General features: G+C 39.1%; 1 protein-coding gene across 4 annotated transcripts in view; it reads left to right on the top strand.

The window, feature by feature from the left end:
- The window catches only part of LOC122559054 (uncharacterized), a 174,684-nt gene extending 159,296 nt beyond the window's left edge, over positions 1-15,388 (top strand). For all 4 annotated transcript variants that reach the window (XM_043708275.2, XM_043708265.2, XM_087999781.1 and 1 more), the window contains 6 exons: positions 2,966-3,094; positions 8,038-8,171; positions 9,801-9,938; positions 11,159-11,306; positions 11,589-11,769; positions 15,113-15,388. In XM_043708275.2, coding sequence (XP_043564210.2) covers positions 2,966-3,094; positions 8,038-8,171; positions 9,801-9,938; positions 11,159-11,306; positions 11,589-11,769; positions 15,113-15,180 — 798 coding nt within the window. In that variant the 3' untranslated portion in view covers positions 15,181-15,388. The remainder of the gene's footprint in view (positions 1-2,965; positions 3,095-8,037; positions 8,172-9,800; positions 9,939-11,158; positions 11,307-11,588; positions 11,770-15,112) is intronic.
- Positions 15,389-19,956: the final 4,568 nt, after the last annotated feature.

Consider the following 19,956-nt stretch of genomic DNA (forward strand, 5'->3'; position numbering starts at 1 on the left):
TTAGATCAGCTCTTAGTGTTGGTGAAGACATCGACATTAGAGTTTTGTATGATCATTCAGGTTACAACTCTCAAATGAAATGGTTGTCATGATTTTCAGAAGTTATACTGTTCAAAAGGAAAATGAAGTTGAGGCTTTTTGTCTTGCACTCATCCAGACCAGGACACAAGAAATCCAATTTGTAAAAGGAATACCTATTTAGACAGCACGAGAAGACAGCCCTGATTGGTTGGGCCATCACTCATATGATCTAAGAGGAAGAGTCAGTCTTAATTCTCAGACGAGGCACTGATTGAATAGGGAATGACTGTCTCAATGGGGAATGCAGTAGAGATAGGCAGTCTCCATGATCACTTTCTGAATAGAGTAAATGGTGTAAATGGCTACGTTATACAGAGTCTTGTGTGTGTGTCTTGTTATTGGTCACTGCCATTGGCATCAAAAGTAAGAGAGCCAGTCCTCTTCCCTAGATGCTGATGGTAACCACGCACATATGCAGACACACACAGATACACAGTTATGTGTATATACACACACACACACAAATACATACAGAGACACACATACAAATACATACACAGAGACACAAACAAATACACAGGGACACATTCACAGAAACACACACATATACCCAGTGACCTAGAGACTTCATCCTGCCCTCATTCGTCTTTGACCTGGAGTGCCTTGATAATCCTGGGCCTTTGGTCAATACATTGCTACCAGATGCCCGTCTCCCACAACCCACTTTGACTTTCCGCAGGATTTCCTCCTCTGGGAAGTTCTTGATCGAGGAAAGGGCCCACCACTCTGAACCAACATACCTGATGTGTTCTTAGTTTGGTTGGCTTTCCCAAAGGAGCCAACATGATTCCTTACTGACTCTTATTGATTCCTAAGCCAATGATGAACCCCCCCACCCCCCTCCCACTTTTGTCTTTGGTAAGTGGCTCCAAAGGTTTCTAATGGTTTGGTTGCACTTGAGATTTTGATGAAGGATTTGTGGCAGTGATCATAGATGATGTTTTTGATCTTGAAAATATTAAATCAAAGGAAGTGATATATAAACAGGGTTGAAACAGGCAATGCTAGAGAAACTCAGCAGATCTGTCAGCATCTGAAGAAAGTGTAACAAGGTTAATGTTTTGTGTCCAGTGTGATATGACTGTTCAGAACTGAAAGTGATGGTTTTTACAGAGTGGATGAGTAGCAAGTGGAACCAACAGTGGGAGTGCCCAGAATAAAAGTCAAAGGGAATGCTCATGGTGGGAAAAGAGAGATAAAGAGATGTAAAATAAGTGCTGACATTAGGTGTGAGAAGGAGAAAAAGCATCTGCCATACTGACAGCAAAAGGAACAAACTACAGAAGTTTCCAACATTCACTATATTCTGCTTTGATTAAACAGGATTGAATGTTAGATGAGTAATTTCATAGCACAGGGACAGTGGGAATGTCAAAAATGTTTGGTGAGATGGAGATAATTGTCATTAATCTACATTGAAAGGTTGATGATGTAGCTAGAAATCGAATATAAATGAGGGAGACAGATGTGGTCAGATTCCTGGGATCTTGAGATAGAATGGCACCTGGATGGAGAAGTTACTGCTTTAGTGCTCTGACAATGATTTTATAAATAAGAATGGAACTCGAAGCAGTCCCACTTGGCTGAAAGCAACTGGAGGATAATTAGCGTTCTCTGTCCAGGACTGCAAGGAGGCTCAGCAGGAATGATAGATGATGGGCACAATCAGAATTGAAGAGATTCAATCACCCAAGTTGCAAGTGAATACAAATTTGTAAAGCAGTTATATGTTCAACAAACTAGAAGAGAACAGTGGGGCTGGACATGGTTGATGGCAAAGATACGGGGTCAGTAATTGGTTATTCGAGGACAGACATGCTGGCAATAGTTATGAAGGAGAATGGTTAACAATTTTAAGAGAGTGAACTATTTTTGTTGCCAACCTGAGGGGGAAATTAGGTGTTCAGGCACTTGGTATTTGATTTAATATTTTGGCAATTCACACTGAGCGAATCTGAAAGGCCCAAATATTAAAAATTAGCGGAAATCAATGGCTAAAAGTAAAATAAAGTTTTGCATTTAATGGCAGTTTTTAAGATCATTGAATACCCTCAAATGCTTTTCCACCAATAATGTACTTTTGAAGTGCAGTCATACTGTAGGAAATATGAGAACCAATTGCACAAAAAACGTTTCAAACAACAATGTGGTAATGTCTAAGTGATCTGGTTTTGGCATATTGATAGAGGGATAAATTTGGGTGCATTGAAACTGATAGCACTTAAGTATTCTGCAGATTTTAGTAAGAGTTGTTTCTTTAAAAACATATCACCAAAATAAGTATCAATAATTTTCTAAACTCCCAGTCTTAATGCCAGTAGTTGGTGTCAAACTGTGCTGCACCTGCAATGTGGATGGAAATCTACACCTGTACATGACTTAATGCAGGAAATTCACTTGAACTGGGTTTTAATTTGAGGAATACGACTATGCAAGTAAATGGCAGAAGACCTACATCAGAAGTAATGCATACACTAACAAACCTCAAGCTTACCAATGTTTTAATGTAAAATGAGCACAGCTCAGTTACAAGTGAATTGCCTCAAAAGTAAATTAGCACAAAACTGTCCTTGCACAGCAGTGATGCCAAGAAATTTCAGCCCGCATTGTTATCTTGCTTTCAGCTATGCTATTCACAAATTCTCTTCCCTCAAGTCCAAGATATGCTCTGAAACCAAGATATGAAACATAATTATTCATACAAAATAGACCATTTTCAGCATGTGTCATGTTAAGTGAATGCAATGTGTGCACTGTCCAATTTCCTCTGGTAAAAGAGGGAGGAAAAGATGTTCTGGTATTTTCACTATTTCCATTTCTCTAAAATGCTTTAATTATTTGGATGTTGAAACAATATATGATTTCTATTCCTTCTGGAAACCAGGTTGCTCAAGTGTGTGCCTATGCATTGGGGATTCCAGTTAATTCCATCTCCATAAAACCAACCACAACAATCAGTAGCCCGAACTCTGGCCCAACTGGTGGCAGCATGACCAGTGAACTTAACTGTTTGGTGAGACTTCATATTTTTCAGAACAGACATCCTCAATTATCAATGTGGTATCAACAATTATATTTAGATTATGTTATACAGATTGTTCTGGTGTTTCGTTGATGAGAATTGGCTATAATGCAATTGACAAAGTTTGGTTACTGTTCAGAAACACAAATCTTTTACTGAAAGGGTATAGCGATTTTCTGTAGCAATCTTTTACAATTTTCTGTAGCGGTTTTCCGTAGAATGATCCTCTGTGGAAAAGCACTGCAAAGGAACACAACTGTTGCATTAAACCAGTATACCCTGTAGTGAGCTTTCACCAGTTCCTGCAGGGAGTGGTACGGGGAAGTGGATTTGGTAAATTTTCACTAAGTGGAAATATAGCAAGTGGAATTTTGCTCCACTCCTCTTCTGCCAGCAGCGCTCACTTTAAAGGGGATCATCCTCCACATTCATCAGCTACAACATGAAACCACTACCAAATGTATGCATCATTCCCAGTCTGAAGGAAGTGTTCCTACTGCAGCACCCTTGTCCATTTCCAGAATAGGTTTCAAATGTTGGACTCTCTATAAGGTAGGAAACATAACAACCAATTTGCATACAGCAGACTCCCACAAGAAGCAGTGCACTACTTTCCAGATAAACGTTTTAGGATTTTGACTGAGGGATACTTTTCTCATCCTTACCTGGGGTGGACAGTTTTCAAGGCTGACAGTTTTCTGCCCATACCTATTCACCCTTGAACTGAGTGACTTGCTAGGCCATTTCAGAGGACAGTTAAGAATGAGGGGTAATCTCAAAGAAACTTTGAAATTTTGTACAGGGTGTGACAGAGTAATGCTTCCCTGGCTGGAGGTTCTGGTCCTGAGGCCATAATTTCAGGATTGTGGCAGAGACCATTCAAGACTGAGATACGGAAATTTTTTTTCATGCCACCACCTGAAAGCATCCCTTAAGTCACTTATCATCCTGACGTGGAAATACATTGCCATTTCTTTAGTATTGCTGGATCAAAATCCTGTAACTCCCTACTTAGTGCCACTTTGTGTTTTCCAACATCAAATATTGGAGATTCTGTAGACAAGTAGCATCGAGGTGAGGTTCATCCATCACCTGGAGTGGTGGAGTAGACTCAAGTAATAGAGTGGTTTACTGCACCTCTATGTTAATCTGTTATGTACACAGAATTAGCAGCAGAAACAGCCCTGATTCAGTATAAAGACAGCGATACTTCACAAATAGCAACTCACATTTACTTACATAGAACTTACAGTACAAAAACAACTCATTTTTTTTCTCATTAACGTATCCTATTCTACTTTTTTTTTCCTTAAAGTACTTAGCTAGTTTTGCCTTAAATACATTACCTCACCAACTCCAGTGTTGGAGAATTCTAACTACGTTCTCTGGGTGAAGAAGTTTCTCCTGAATTTAATTCTGCATTTGTGAGTGACTTACATTGCTTTGGATCTGGAGTCATATATAGTCTCGACCAGGTAAGGATGGCAGGATTCCTTCCTGAAAGCACATTAGTGAACTTATTGGGTTTTTACAAAGGTCCGTTCAGTTCTCATGGTTGCCATTAGTAAGACTTGTTTTGTAAATGGAATGAAAATTCTATCAGTTGTCATGATGAGATCTAACCCCATGTCCCCACTGCATTAAACTGCACTTCAGGATTGCTAGTCTAGTAACATTAATGAGTTTGGGTCCCTGAGTCTGTCTGCTCCAGCGAGCTGCATCCTTCAGTCTTCTTCTCCTTCTTCGTCTTTTTCCTTCTCTTTCCCACGTTTTCTGACGTCATGGAGAAGCAGATGCAGTGCTCAGCAGGTCGCTGTAATGGAGGCAGTGCCTGAAGTGTGGACTCTTGGTAGGATTGTTGTTGCTGTTCCCAAAGAGGGGACTCATTGAGGCCCAGGACACCTCACAGAGATCTTGCAGAAGCCCTGGAGCTGTCTTTTGAAGACCCCTTGTACAGAAGATGTTGACCTAAGTAGATTTGCCCTTTCCTGATATTAATTTGACTCTAAATTAACGGAGTCTTCAGTTGTCCAGCAGTATACAACAAAATAGGATAAACAGGCAATTATACTGAAAAATTCTCTCAAGACCACAAATCAGAATTAAAGTGTAGTGACTATCCTTCACTTCTTATGCATTTTATAGAGAGCAAAATAAATAAATATCATGAGCGATTTGATTAAAAGAAAATGATTCTGACCATTAACTAGGCATAGGTTTTTCACATATGCAAGCTTATTGCAACATAAAAGGGGTGTTCTCATCAGTTCAATGATTAATAATTAAGTGTAACTCCTGTGAGGATTTCAATAGTACACCCTATAGTGAAGTATAGAATCACTACCAACAGCTTACATGGAGACCCCGAAGTTGCTGTCAGTTTCTGAAAAGTAATAGTGGTGAACACTGAGTACAGAAGATTAACTCTCTTTATTCAATTTCTTTTTGTGACTGAAAATGGCACTGGATTGTGGTGACAAAACATTTTTCACTATATCTTCCAGGATATAAATACCTCATGACCCTCATAACAATATACTACCATTGGAGTGTGAGCATTGGCTGAAACACTGCTAATAAAACATTTGCCATTCTTCCACGTCCTTCCATGGCATCTTTGATACCCATATAAGATGGCACCTCCAACATTGCAGCATGCAGTCACCACTTTACAGGAGTGAGACTTAAACCTGTGACATTCTGACACAGAGGTGAGAATGGAGTCACAGCAGTCACACAAACAATGCGCAATGTGATGGATCTGCAGTTTGCTCCAATTCATTGTTGGTGATGCTTGCCAGCATCAATTAGACAGCAGTATCACCCAAATATGGAGAATTATGACTAATCAGTGATAAACCCAAGGGCTTGTTCAAGCCAAGAATTTTATCTTGTTCTAAAAAATATATTTCAAATGTAAGTCACTCATAAGTTCAGAAGGAAATTCAGGAGAATCTCTTATACTCACAGTCGCTAAAATGTGATTGAGGTTGTTAAGGTGATGTATTTAAGGCAAAACTAAATAGGTACTTCAAGGAAAAAAGAATAGAAGGATATGCTAATGAGAAAATAATTACTTGTTTTTGTGCTGTAAAATTCTATACGAGTAAATGTGAGTTGCTATTGAGTGAAGTATGGGATTTCAATGTTAAGCTGTCTTTATACGATCAGGACTGTTTCTGAGCTGTTAATTCTGTATACGTAACATATATGAGCATAGGCACTCCAGTAAACCATTCTCCTAATCGGGCCTACTCCACCTTTCTAGATCATGGATGATCATCACCTCAATGCTACTTTCCTGTAATAATGCCATATCCCTTAATATTGTTAATCTGCAGGAAACTATCAATTTCAGTCCTGCACCTGCCCAATAATTGAACTTCCACTGTCCTCTGACATAGAGCATTCCAAAGAATCACCACTCTGTGAGTTTTGTTTTATTCATTTATGGTATGTGGGCTTTACTGGCTGGACCAGCACATATTGCCTATCCCTGATTTCCCCCTTGTGAGAGAGTGGTAGTGTGCTTTGTTCTTGAACAGTTGCGATCCCTTTGGCGTAGGAACACACACAGTGGTATTAGGAAGGAAGTTGCAGGAATTTGATAAGCAACACTTAAGGAACAATGATGTATTCCAGGTCAGGATGATGAGTGGCTTAGAGGGGAACTTGCAGGTAGTGGAATAAAGCAGTTTTTCCATATCTCAGTCTTAAATGGCTTCTGCCATAATCCTGAAATTATGTTCTCTGGTTCAAGAACCACCAGCCAGGGAAAGTATCCCATCTATATCCATGCTGTTAAATTTCTAAGTTCCTTTGTGATCACTCTTCATTCTTCGAAACTCTTGGGAAAATAGACCAAGTTTCCTCAATTGGTCCTGACTGAACAGCCCTGCTATCCCAGGGATTAATCTTGTGGGCCTCCATTATATTCCCTCAGTGGCAAGTATATTCTTTCTTAGATAAGGAGACCAAAACTGTTCATTGTGCTCCAGGTGAGGATTTACCAAGGTTGTATGCAAGTGTAGCAAGACATTATTACTCCTTGCGATTTTTGAGAAGATTTGTAGCTCAGGTTGAGGATTTGGTTGTAGGTGTGCTCACTGAGCTGGTATATTTGTTCTCAGACGTTTTGTCACCGTGCTCAGTAACATCATCAGTGGGCCTCCAGTGAAACGTTGGTATCCTGTCCCATTCACTATTTATGTGTCTTGGTCTGTTGTGGTGGGTGATATCATTTCCCGTTATTTTTATGAGAGTTTGGTAAATGGGGTCCAAGTTGATGCATTTATTGATGGAGTTCCAGTTTAAATGCCAGGCCTTTAAGAATTCCTGTGCGTGTCTTTATGTAGCATGTCCTCGGATGGATATATTGTCCCAGTCGAACTGGTGACAGACAAACACAGACAAAGAGGGACACCATTTACCAAACTCTCAGAAAAAGAACCGAAAATGATATCACCCACCAAAACAGACCAAGGCACATAAATAGAAAGCGGGACAGTGCTTCAATGGTGCCTCACTGATGATGTTACCGAGCATGGTGATGAAACGTCTGAGAACAAACCTACCAGCTCAGCAAGCAAATTTACAACCTGAATTATTACTTCATATTTGAATCCCCTTGAAATGGTAGCCAGCTTAGGTTATGCAATTCAAATCAAATCTCATTGAAATGAATGTCAACGCACTGTTTGCCTTCCTAATTCACATCCTCAATATATGAACTTAAAGTGCAATATACTTGTGTAAGCTGTTGTTTCGAGTTGTTATTTAGTTAGGAGCTTATATCATTGGGATAAGCAGCACTATATGGATCTTCAAGGTTAGTTTAGAAAAGAATTGAGTTGCTGGACCCTGCCATCTCATACATTTGTTGTAGTCTCATCCTGCTTTCTATCCTGTAAACCTGTGATTTGGTTTCCTCACAGGGTGTAAAAAATTGTTGTGAGATATTGAAGAAGAGAATGGACCCAGTGAAGGATACTCTTCCACCAGGTACCCCTTGGAAGGACCTGGTGGCAGCCTGTTTTAAAGCCAAAGTGAATTTGACTGCACAGTATTGGTGAGTTAATTGAATTAATCAAGTAATCCTTACTGAATCTGAATGATGAAGTTACTCTGCTGTTCAAGTTTGTATTTGCCTCTTTAAAACTTATCCATAAGATTTCAAAGCTTTGATCATGCAGTCAGCAGCAAAGAACAGCATTCTCTGCTGACCTGAAGTGTCAATTTACCCTTTTCTGAGTTGATCTGAATCTACGTTAAAGGAGTCTTCAGTTATTAGGCAATAAGTATATCATAAAACAGGATAAAGCAGCCAACTATACTGAGAAAAAGTCTTTGAAGACAACAAATCAGGAATTAAAGTGTACTGATTATCATTCATTGCTTATAAATTTTATAGAGAGCAAAATAAATGTTTGGAACACAGTCAATAGAAGCTGAAAGATCAGAAGCAAGTTGCTTAAAAAATGAAATTTCTGACCATTAACTACGCGGAGGATTTTCATGGTTGCAGCCCTCTTGCAAGAAAAAAGTGACATTCTCATCTGTTTAATGGTTAATTATTAACTGTAGTTCCTTTGAGGATTTCAATAGTGCATCCTATAGCAAGGTATAGAATCACTGTCAGCAGCTTATGTGGAGACCCCAAAGTTGCTGTCACTTTCAGAGAAGTGATAGTGACGAACACTGATAGCTTGTCCATTATTATTACTGCAAAATATGAACAATTATATGGTTAAAATCTGGACACAAACATTTGATACATTGAACTAAGTTTGTTTTGTGCTTGTTTGTTTTGCTCTTTTAACTCTTTAAAAAGGAACATTGTTTTTGTAATATTTATAGTATTTTTTGATGTGTTGGGAGTGGTGGCTGTCTACACATTAGCCCAATAATTAATGTATCCATTTTTCACTTGCCTACTTATTGCCCTCAAGCTGCTATACTTAAATAAACTTGGAATTTATGACACTTTTTTTTTGGTAGCATCTAACACTGGTTGAAAAGCTGTACCTCTTTACTGGATTGCTGTGGATTGGAAATTATTTTGAACTGTTGGGGGGAGCTACAAGTATAAATAAGTGATTGGTGAAATAGATTAACCTCAAAGTATCAGACAGAAGTACAAACTTTTTAGGAGGTTATTAATGATACTGCGTACGTGTATTTTCTCAGGTACTAGTTACATTGAGTTGTATCAGCATCTCACCAATGACATTTAGCTGCTGCTAAATGCAAAAGAACAGCAGAGTTTGGCTCTGCCTTTAGCTTGAGAAACAGTCTGGCTTCTCCACATTTTCACACAGCAGCACAACTGAGATGGAAATTCATTATGTGTGTGATTATAGAACTGATCTGGTTTCCCACTTGTCATGGATTCAGGATCCAGGTGTTCCAGTTGGCGTGATGCCACCCTTTGTAAAATGATTCCATTCAATTGTAAATCAGTGTATTATTGGAGACCTGCACTGTACCACTAGCAGTGAGTTTATGCACAAATCATTGTGACCTTGTTTTCATAAGTGAGTAATCAAGGCATTTTTGCTTATATCAAAAAGCAGGAATATTTGTTAGTTTCTTCTACCTATAGTTAACCAAAATATCTACTTCATGGTGTGATTTTCTAAAATGTTATGGTTAATTATTTTTATCTCTATAAAGACATGGCATTGTGTCATCTGTGTAGGGTGTGGCCTGATGCACAGCCCAAAAGAGCCCCTCAGTATAATTCATATGGAGTAACTGTGGCAGAGGCTGACCTTGATGTCCTGACTGGCGAGAACCAGATTAGTCAAGTGGACATACTGTTTGACTGCGGTGAAAGGTAGGAAACAGAATTCAGGTAACACCAAGATAATGTTAGACCTTAAATGTCAGGGATTTGTCGATGTTACATTCTGTTCCTTAGAGGAAACGTTTATTCACATTGAACATTTGGGCTCTTCTCTGGCAGCTGCCCCTGCTTTCAGCAAAAAAAACCTTACTTAATGAATGAGTCGTTTAATCACAGTTTGTAAATTGAGCCAATAAAGCATTAAATCATTTTGAAAATAATTCTGCCAACAGATAAATGCTGACCCCCTCCCCCCATACCCCCCAAAAGAGTTGAATAGATATACCACTTAAAGGTGCCAGTGGAAGCTTTGTAGATGTGAAGCCACAGAATCAGAGATTTATTACGGTGCAGCTGGAGGCCATTTGGCCCATGGTGTGTACACTGACTCCATTCTCTAATCTGGCTCTATTAGTGAATGCCAATCTCCTCCCTTTTCTTCATATCCCTGCACACCAAAAAAAATCCAATACCTTCTTGAATGTTTCATTGAACCTGCCTCCACCTTCCAGACTTTAAAAACTCGCTGTGTCAAATGGGTATTTTTTCCTCACACCACCCTACCTCCATTGGCACAATACTATGTTTGTATTATTAAAATGATTGTCTAATAAACCACCAAATTTTCTAGAAGCCACTGCGTAATCTTGGCTGTATCTATAACAATAATATACAAACAACTGCCCATGTGCAAAATTATATGTTTGAAGTTGCAATACTAACCTTAGCTTCTGAATACAAGACTATCCAATAGCGAGGAAATTCTGAAAAGACACCGTTAATAGTGAAACTCTGCAAATGATCAGTCATTCTACCTTCAACTAAAAAATAAGGGAGTGGAGGTCTGGATGGGAGGTGACACTACCACAGACAATATTAATCTTATTGTTGCTGCACTGCTTTCTTCAAATACCCAAGTCCTCAGTCTTGATGTTTCTTAAATCAGAAGTGCCATATCAGTAGTACTTATACTGCATCAGCAACATTAGTATTTTCATCAATGTTGGTGTTTTAAGAAAGAGACTGACATAATGTACAATACATACTACATCTAACACATTAGTTTTGAACAAATTTACTTCCCTTTCGTGTCATGATGAAAAAAAAGTAACCAACTTTGTGCTTCAAGTTCCCCAAACAGCAGTGAGATAATTAACCAAATTAGTTATCCGTTTTAGTAGACGATTTGTCTTTGTTCTCATTATCTGCAGCATGAACCCTGACATTGATATTGGACAAGTTGAGGGTGCTTTTGTCATGGGCATGGGATATTGGCTGCTGGAGAAGATGATTTATGACCCTTCGACTGGGGAGGTACTGAATCCAGGGACATGGGATTACAAACCACCATTCAGCAAGGTAGGTTCTGAACTGAAGGAAGCAGTATGTTTCCAAAATCCTAGTGCACTGAAGGTACAGCCTCTTTCCCCTGTTGAATTCTGTTTTGGCTCTCTTGGCTTACTAAGGTAAGAATCAGCTGTTCTTAATTACTTTTTGGGCATCTCATTTTATTTCCAGAAAATAGGATGAAGTTTTAATTAATGCAATTGAGGATAAGATAATACATTCCAAAAATATTGTAGAATGGAAATGTAAGAGCAGCTGCCAGTAAGATCACCTTGTTTGTGTTTTGTCTATCAGAGCATACCGATTAATTTCAACATTGAGCTTTTAAAGAATGCTCCCAACCCAATGGGTGTTCTTCGTTCCAAAGCCTCTGGTGAACCTCCCCAGTGTATGTCCTGTGTCACATTATTTGCCGTGAAGCACGCTATTGAGGCAGCACGTCAAGATGTTGGGAAGGATACCTACTTTCCATTAAGTGAGTATGATCAGTCAGTGCATTTACATTGTGCAATATAAAATTTCTCATCAGTATTATTATAATCTTAGCACTGGCCCACTTATTTTAAACAGACAAATGTTAGCATTAAAATAAGATGATCTGGGAAATTAAGGCTTATTGAACTAATAATGGATGTGTTTAACTAAATCTCTCCAACTTGCCAGCAAGTTACTAAGTCAAATAATGCCAAGGGCTGTATCTGGTGTTCATGGATATTCTTTTAAAACATAATTTGATTAGTATCCAGTTGACTGAGCCACCTCGTTTAAAAAGTCTATTCTTGTTGACTCATTACAGAAATTTTCAGCATCTACTTACCAAGGTGTTGTAAATTAAAATTACCTAAATCTTTAGTTTCTTAATTGATATGAGGGACCTAAGAGAAGACTGTGTGTGTTTTTGGCAAACTTAATGCAGGGCAATAAATGTTAGGATTTAGTTGAATAATGGCATTTTGTTGGTGTCTTGTGCTCAGTCAACAAAGACTAAGAAGACTGCACTTTAATGAGAAGCTGAGATTTAAAGAGAAGCTCATATTTCTGTCAAAGTACTTGTGTCTTTTGCTGGTTGTAACTGAAGAAGAAAAAACTCACATTTATATAGTGTCTTTCATCGCAGCAATTAGTTCATAGCCAAGGCATCCGTTTTGAACTGGAGTCACTATTGTAATGTAGGAAACACAGCAGACAAACTGAACATAGCAAGCCTCCAAAAACAGCGATGCACCAATGAACAAATAATCTGTATTTTATGTTGTCAACTGAGAAAGAAAAAGTAGTGTTTTAAGAGTTTTTTTGAGTTTTTTGAAGAAGTAACAAAGAAGATTGATGAGGCCAGAGCGGTAGATGTGATCTTATGTGGACGTCAGTAAGGCATTCGACAAGGTTCCCCATGGGAGACTGATTAGCAAGGTTAGATCTCATGGAATACAGGGAGAACTAGCCATTTGGATACAGAACTGACTCAAAGGTAGAAGACAGAGGGTGGTGGTGGAGGGTTGCTTTTCAGACTGGAGGCCTGTGATCAGTGGAGTGCCACAAGGATCGGTGCTGGGTCCTCTACTTTTTGTCATTTACATAAATGATTTGGAATCGAGCGTAAGAGGTAGAGTTAGTCAGATTACAACAAGATCTGGACCAGATGGGCCAATGTGCTGAGAAGTGGCAGATGGAGTTTCATTCAGATAAATGCGAGGTGCTTCATTTTGGGAAAGCAAATCATAGCAGGACTTATACACTTAATGGTAAGTCCTATGGAGTGTTGCTGAACAAAGAGACCTTGGAGTGCAGGTTCATAGCTCCTTGAAAGTGAAGTCGCAAGTGGATAGGATAGTGAAGAAGGCGTTTGATATGCTTTCCTTTATTGGTCAGAGTATTGAGTACAGGAGTTTGGAGGTCATGTTGCGGCTGTGCAGGACATTGGTTAGGCCACTGTTGGAATATTGTATGCAATTCTGGTCTCCTTCCTATCGGAAAGATGTTGTTAAACTTGAAAGGGTTCAGAAAAGATATACAAGGATGTTGCCAGATTTGGAGGATTTGAGCTATAGGGAGAGGCAGAACAGGCTGGGGCTGTTTTCCCTGGAGCGTCGGAGGCTGAGGGGTGACCTTATAGAGGTTTACAAAATTATGAGGGGCATGGATAGGATAAGTAGACAAAGTCTTTTCCCTGGGGTCGGGGAGTCCAGAACTGGAGGGCATAGGTTTAGGGTGAGAGGGGAAAGATATAAAAGAGACCTAAGGGGCAACTTTTTCACGCAGAGGGTGGTACGTGTATGGAATGAGCTGCCAGAGGATGTGGTGGAGGCTGGTACAATTGCAACATTTAAGAGGCACTTGGATGGGTATATGAATAGGAAGGGTTTGGAGGGATATGGGCCGGGTGCTGGCGGGTGGGACTAGATTGGGTTGGGATATCTGGTCGGCATGGACAGGTTGGACCGAAGGGTCTGTTTCCATGCTGTACATCTCTATGACTCTATGACTCTAAAAGGACTTCTTGATGTACTAATGTGTGCTAACTTTTAAAGTGTGATTAATACAGCTGGATTAGAAGGCCAAGCGACATTGCTACGATGCTACAACCTCCTCCTCTGTTGGAAATGAGAGGGCAGGCAGGGAGGTACAGTTCAAGGTGCAATCTCAGGGTGCCATAAGGTGGCTATTGGAGATGACACCACTCATTGTCCCCCCACCACCCCCAAAGAAGTGTAATCCCTGTCATTCCTGCCCTTTCACCAAATTATCTTCGAGTGATCTGAGCCACACACAGGCAAATTGATGTACAGAGGGATCTTTGATGTACACAGGGATCTTGGAGGTCAAGTCCATAGCTCCCTGAAGTTGGCCACGCAAGTAGATAGAGTGGTAAAGAATCTACAAAAAGTATTTTAACTTAAAACACTTGTTATACCTCTTCTTAGCCAATTCTGTTCGAGCGAAATAGTCCTGATATCTCAAATTTCTCCAAATAATACAAATTCACATGCTTGCCTTCATTGGACTGGCAATTGAGTATAAGAGTCAGGATGCCATGTTGCAGATTTATAAGACTTTGGTTAGGTCACACTTAGAGTACTGTGTTCCAATCTGGTCATCCCATTACATGAAGGCTGTGGAGGCTTTGCAGAAGATGTTTACCAGGATGCTGCATGGATTAGAGAATATGAACTGTGAGGAGAAGCTGGAAAAACTCAGGTTGTTTTCTCTGAAGTGGCAGAGACTGTGGGGAGACTAGATTAAAGTCTGCATAATTATAAGATGCATAGATAGGGTTGCCAGTCAAAGCAGAGTTGAAATGTCTAATACTAGAGGGCATGCATTTAAGGTGAGAGGGGGAAAGTTCAAAGGAAATTTGAGTGGTAGGAGTGTGAAAGGTGCTGCTGTGATAATGGTGGACACAGATACAATAGGGACATTTAAGAGACTTTTAGATAAGCACATGAATATGTAAGAAATGGAGGGATGTAGACCAAGGGAAGGCAGAAGGGATTAGTTTAATTTGGCATCGTGTTTGGCACAATATAGTCAGCTGAAGGGCCTGTTCCTGTGCTGTACAGTTCTATGTTCTAAATGGGACTACATCGTTTGGGAAACCCAGTTGGCATGAACCAGCTGGGCCAAGGGCCTGTTTCTGTACTGTACGGTCTATGACTGTCATAATTGGGTAGCAGGAATTCAGTAAATATGAATTACTTTTGTTACTATCACATAACGGAGTAAAAGAATCTTTAATTAAATTTAAATTATTTGAAAAGGTGATTGTCAGAGTAAGTTTTAATGTTTGTTATGATCATTTTTCTTCTGACATTTCTTTATAGGTGGACCAGCAACAGTTGATGTAATCCAGGCCAGATGCCTTGTGGACTATAAACACTTTTCAATTTGAAAACCCATCATCAATTCCTGCTGCTACATTGAACAAAGCTAATCATCTGCATTCTTCCAGAAATTGTTTTGTCTTTACCTGTATTGTATAATACATACAATGTTAACTACATATCCATACAGCCTAGAACTTTAAAGGTTTACTCCTCTACTGATTGTCAATGCACCTTTAACACAAGTTTGCAAGGTAAACTTAATATTGGATGGTTTGCCCTTTCTCTGAGTTTTTTTCATTCATTCCTGGGACATGGAGACGTTTTGCTGAAGTCACAGCAGATGAATACTCTATTCATTATTCAAAGAGTAATGAGTACATCATTACTCATCTAAAAAGAAAAACAGTACTTTTAAGAAGGTAAACTTAAAATTGGCAATTAATGCAGTTTTTCATTTTGATTGATGGCATTGATTTATTAAATAACTTGCTAGTTCAAAATATTCCAGTGGTTCCAATGATTGTTGTTCCATAAACATCCTCAATCGCTTGGAGGAGGTAGGATGTTTGGAGTTAGGTAACAGCAAGGTTTTGTTAGTTTGAGTGCATTATTTCACCTGTGTTTGTAGCCAAACATGGAGTTTACAGCAGCAGCGGAGGAGGAGATTCTGCTAACTACACCGATATGAACTGTTTGCCAAAGCCATTCAAAACTAATCCTGCAGACTGTTTCTCTTCTGAGAGTCCTGTTTCACCATCTGCTTCGAATATTTATCCTTTCCCGTCTTCAAGGCTGCAATTGTCTGTCTCAACTGTCCCTGAGGCAAATGCTCTAACAACTTCCTGCACAAAGAAATTTCTCCTCATACTTCTCTTTACTTTCTTAATAATCAAAGCAATGCATAAATTTGCCAAAGGAAATGATCTTTCTTTTATATAATCTACAAATATTTTAACTTAAAAAACCTGTATATCTCTTCTTAGCCATTTCTGCTCTAGCAAAATAGGCCTGATATCTCAAATTTCTCCAAATAAGTACAAATTCACATCCTGACATAATTCTGCTGAATCTGCACTGTACACACTCAATGATGAGAGTTAGAAATAAACCTTTCAAACCTTTGTGTCCCCACCCTTCACAGCACTATATTCAAATCTGTTATCAAACAGCAGCTGATCAGGAATAAGTTGCTCGGTGACGCCCAGTTTGGATTCGGTCAGGTCCACTCAGCTCCTGACCTCATTACAACCTTGGTTCAAACATGGGCAAAGGAGCTGAATTCCAGAGGGGAGGTGAGGGTGACTCCATGAGACACCAAGGCCACATTCAACTAAGTGTGGAATCAAGGAGCCCTAGCAAAACTGGAATCAATGAGTATCAAAACTGGAATCAATGAGTATCAGGGTGTAAATTCTCTGCTAATTGGAGTGATACCTATCACAGAGGAAGATGGTTTTGGTATTTACCATAAGCTTCCTTTTATTTCCTTATCCAATCCTGTATGTTCCTTGATATCCAGGGTTCTCTGGAATTTTTGTGTCCACTCTTCATCTTTCCGAGGACATTTTCGCCATTTTCTTTCCAAAAGACTATCACTTTGGATGTAGGTTTACCAAGTGATTCTGTCTAGTCCACTTTGGTTACCGTCATATTGTACTAAAATTTAGCCTACCCTCAATTACAAAACTGGTTTTGTTTTTTTCCACGATTACTTTAAACCTGGCTGAGGTGTGTGGTCATTATTCATGAAATGCTGTCCCATTGGCACTTCTATCACTTGTCCAGCTTCATTTCCTAATATTAGGTATAGAACTGCCGCTCTCTGATAGGACATTCCTGATGAAGGGCTTTTGCTGGAAACGTCAATTTTCCTGCTCCTTGGATGCTGCCTGACCTGCTGTGCTTTTCCAGCAACACAATCTTGACTCTAATCTCCAGCATCTGCAGTACATTCTATATGCTGGTTTAAAAAGCTCTTTTAGATACATATTAGAATTCTCCCTGGGTATTTCACTCTGTCTATCCTGGGGAAGGTGGAATCCCCGAGATAAAAACAATGACTGCAGATGCTGAAAACCAGAGTCTAGATTAGAGTGGTGCTGGAAAAACACAGCAGTTCAGGCAGCATCCGAGGAGCAGTGAAATCGACGTTTCGGGCAAAAGCCCTTCATCAGGAATGTTTCGGGCAAAAGTCCTGTATTCCTGATGAAGGGCTTTTGCCCAAAACGTCGATTTCACTGCTCCTCAGATGCTGCCTGAACTGCTGTGTTTTTCCAGCACCACTCTAATCTAGACAGAAGTTGGAATCCCCTACTATTTTACCTTTCTATTTTACATTTCTCTGAGATTTGTCTGCATATCTACTCTACCTCTTCCTGGCTGTTCAGAGATCTCTCTGTAGAATTTTCTTGGTGTATTAGGATAGCCAATTGTGGTCTAACCATTGCCTTATGCAATGCATTACTTAAGTTTCAACAAATCAAGAAAGAAATCAATTCCATTGTTAACCAAATACACGTGAACCGTCAGCATGCTGCAAGTTTGTTGTCATTGCAAGGAATATATTCATGTAATCGTAGTCTGTTACCTTGATACATAATGACTTTAACTACAGAGACCATTCACTTATCTTGTACTCGCTTCATAATTTCACATGATGCTGTATATCCTTCTCAGCTTACCATGGAGTGAGATATATAACCACACTGAACATTGATTTGACAGCAAAATTTATGGGCATTCATCCCAATGGCAAATCCACCTAAGTGATGTTTGTTGGCAACAAATAGAACCAGCAGAGATAAATGTATCTTGTATGTGACAACATGGTGGTGTCATTTCCAAGCTCAGAATTAAAAGATAGCTTGTTTATTTTCATTTTCCTTTACTTGATCAAAAAAATGGAACCATTGAAACATAATCAAGTCGCACACCACACAATAAATTAGTGGAAAGAAATATTTGATGAAGATTCTTTTCCGAAGGAAATGCCTTCAATACACAAGGTCAATAGAACAATGCAATAGAAAAAAAAACAATTGGTTGTATTTGCACAAGAATGGATGAATCAAGTAATAGCAGGCAAGTACTTTCATAGGAAGCCAAACTTGATATTGTATTGGGAGGTAATTAGTTGTTCAAATGAAAACACCCTATTGACCACAACGCATATACTACTTTCAGTGGACATATCTTTGAGTATCTATTGCATATGCACATGCATCATCATCAAAACAAAGAGGTTTTCACTGATGTCAAGCACTGGATACTGGCATTTCATGCAAATGGATTTAATTTAAAAAAAACATTAATTAAAACCGTTTTGACAAAGGGTCAGTTAGACTCGAAACGTCAGCTCTTTTCTCTCCTTACAGATCCTGCCAGACTTGCTGAGATTTTCCAGCATTTTCTCTCTTGGTTTCAGATTCCAGCATCTGCTGTAATTTGCTTTTAATTAAAACATGATTATAATTGCACATGAATTTAATAAAATGTTTTTAATTCAACCTGCTATGATCTTTAAAGTACCTTTTAGATTTCTTAGGAAAATTATTTAGGGTTTAGTGATAAAAGTAAGACTTGCTTTTATAATGCAATGCAACCATCAGTTGGTAACACAATGTGAGAAACATTGAGAATAGGAGTAGGAGTATGTGATTCTGCTTTTAGAGCCTGCTCTACTATTCAATATGATTACGGCTGCTTATCCAACTCAGTCCCCTTACCTACTTTCTCCTCATTCCCTTTAGACCCAAGAACTATATTTGTTTCCCTTCTTGAAAACATGCAATGTTTTGGTCTCAACTGCTTTCTATGGCAGAGAATCCCACAGACTCACCATTCTCTGGGTGAAGAAATGGCTTATCTTATATTCTTATACTGTGGTCACTAGTTCAGGTCTTTTGATCATTGGGAACTTCCTTCCTGCATTTACCCTGTTTAGTCCTGTAAGAACTTTATTAGTTTCTATGAGATCCTCCCTCATTCCTCTGACCTCTAGTTAGAATTGTAATTGATCCAGTCTTTCTTCTTACGTCAGTCCTGCTGTCCCAGTGTCGTAAATTGTTGTTGCACTCCCCCCATAGCTTCCTGAAATAAAGATACAAAAATTGCACACAATACTCACCAAGACCTGTACAATTGCAATAAGGCATCTTTGCTCCTTTACTTGAATCCTCTCGCTATGAAGGCCAGCAGGCTATTTGACTTCTTGACTACCTGTACGTTTGCTTTCAGCGACTGGTGTACAAGGACACCTTAGCTGCATTTCCCCCATTTATCAATCTATCACCATTCAGATAATAATCTGTCTTCCTCGTTTTGCGACCAATGTGGGTAACCACAATTATCCATATTATACATTATGCATTTTCCACTGACTCAACTTGTCCAAATTGCACTGACTTGAAGATATTAACTCTCTCATCTCAATCATGAATGTATATTGTGAATACTTGGGCTCCAAGCACTGAGCCCTACAGTAACCCACAATTCACTGCCTGTTGCTTAGTAAAAAGACCAACTTATTCCTACTGTTTGTTTCCTGTCTGACAGCCAGTTCTCTTGCCCCAATCCCAAGTACTTTAATTTTGCATGTTAATTTTATTTGTGTTACCCTATATAAAGTTTTCTCAAAGTTCCAAGTAAACTACGTCAACACTGGCTCTCCAATACCAACTGTACTAATTACATCCTCAAAAAAATTCCAATAGATTTGTCAAGCATGATGTCCCTTTTGTAAATCCATGCTGATGCTGTCTGATTCTGTCATTGTTTTCTAAACTGTTGCTATTAAATCTTTTATAATAGACTCTAGATTTTTTCTCATTGCTGATGTCAGG

The sequence above is a fragment of the Chiloscyllium plagiosum genome, unplaced genomic scaffold (genome assembly GCF_037043375.1).
Source record: "Chiloscyllium plagiosum isolate Xiang-an unplaced genomic scaffold, Cpla_swu_hap1 HiC_scaffold_2, whole genome shotgun sequence".
Classification (NCBI taxonomy): Eukaryota; Metazoa; Chordata; class Chondrichthyes; order Orectolobiformes; family Hemiscylliidae; genus Chiloscyllium; species Chiloscyllium plagiosum.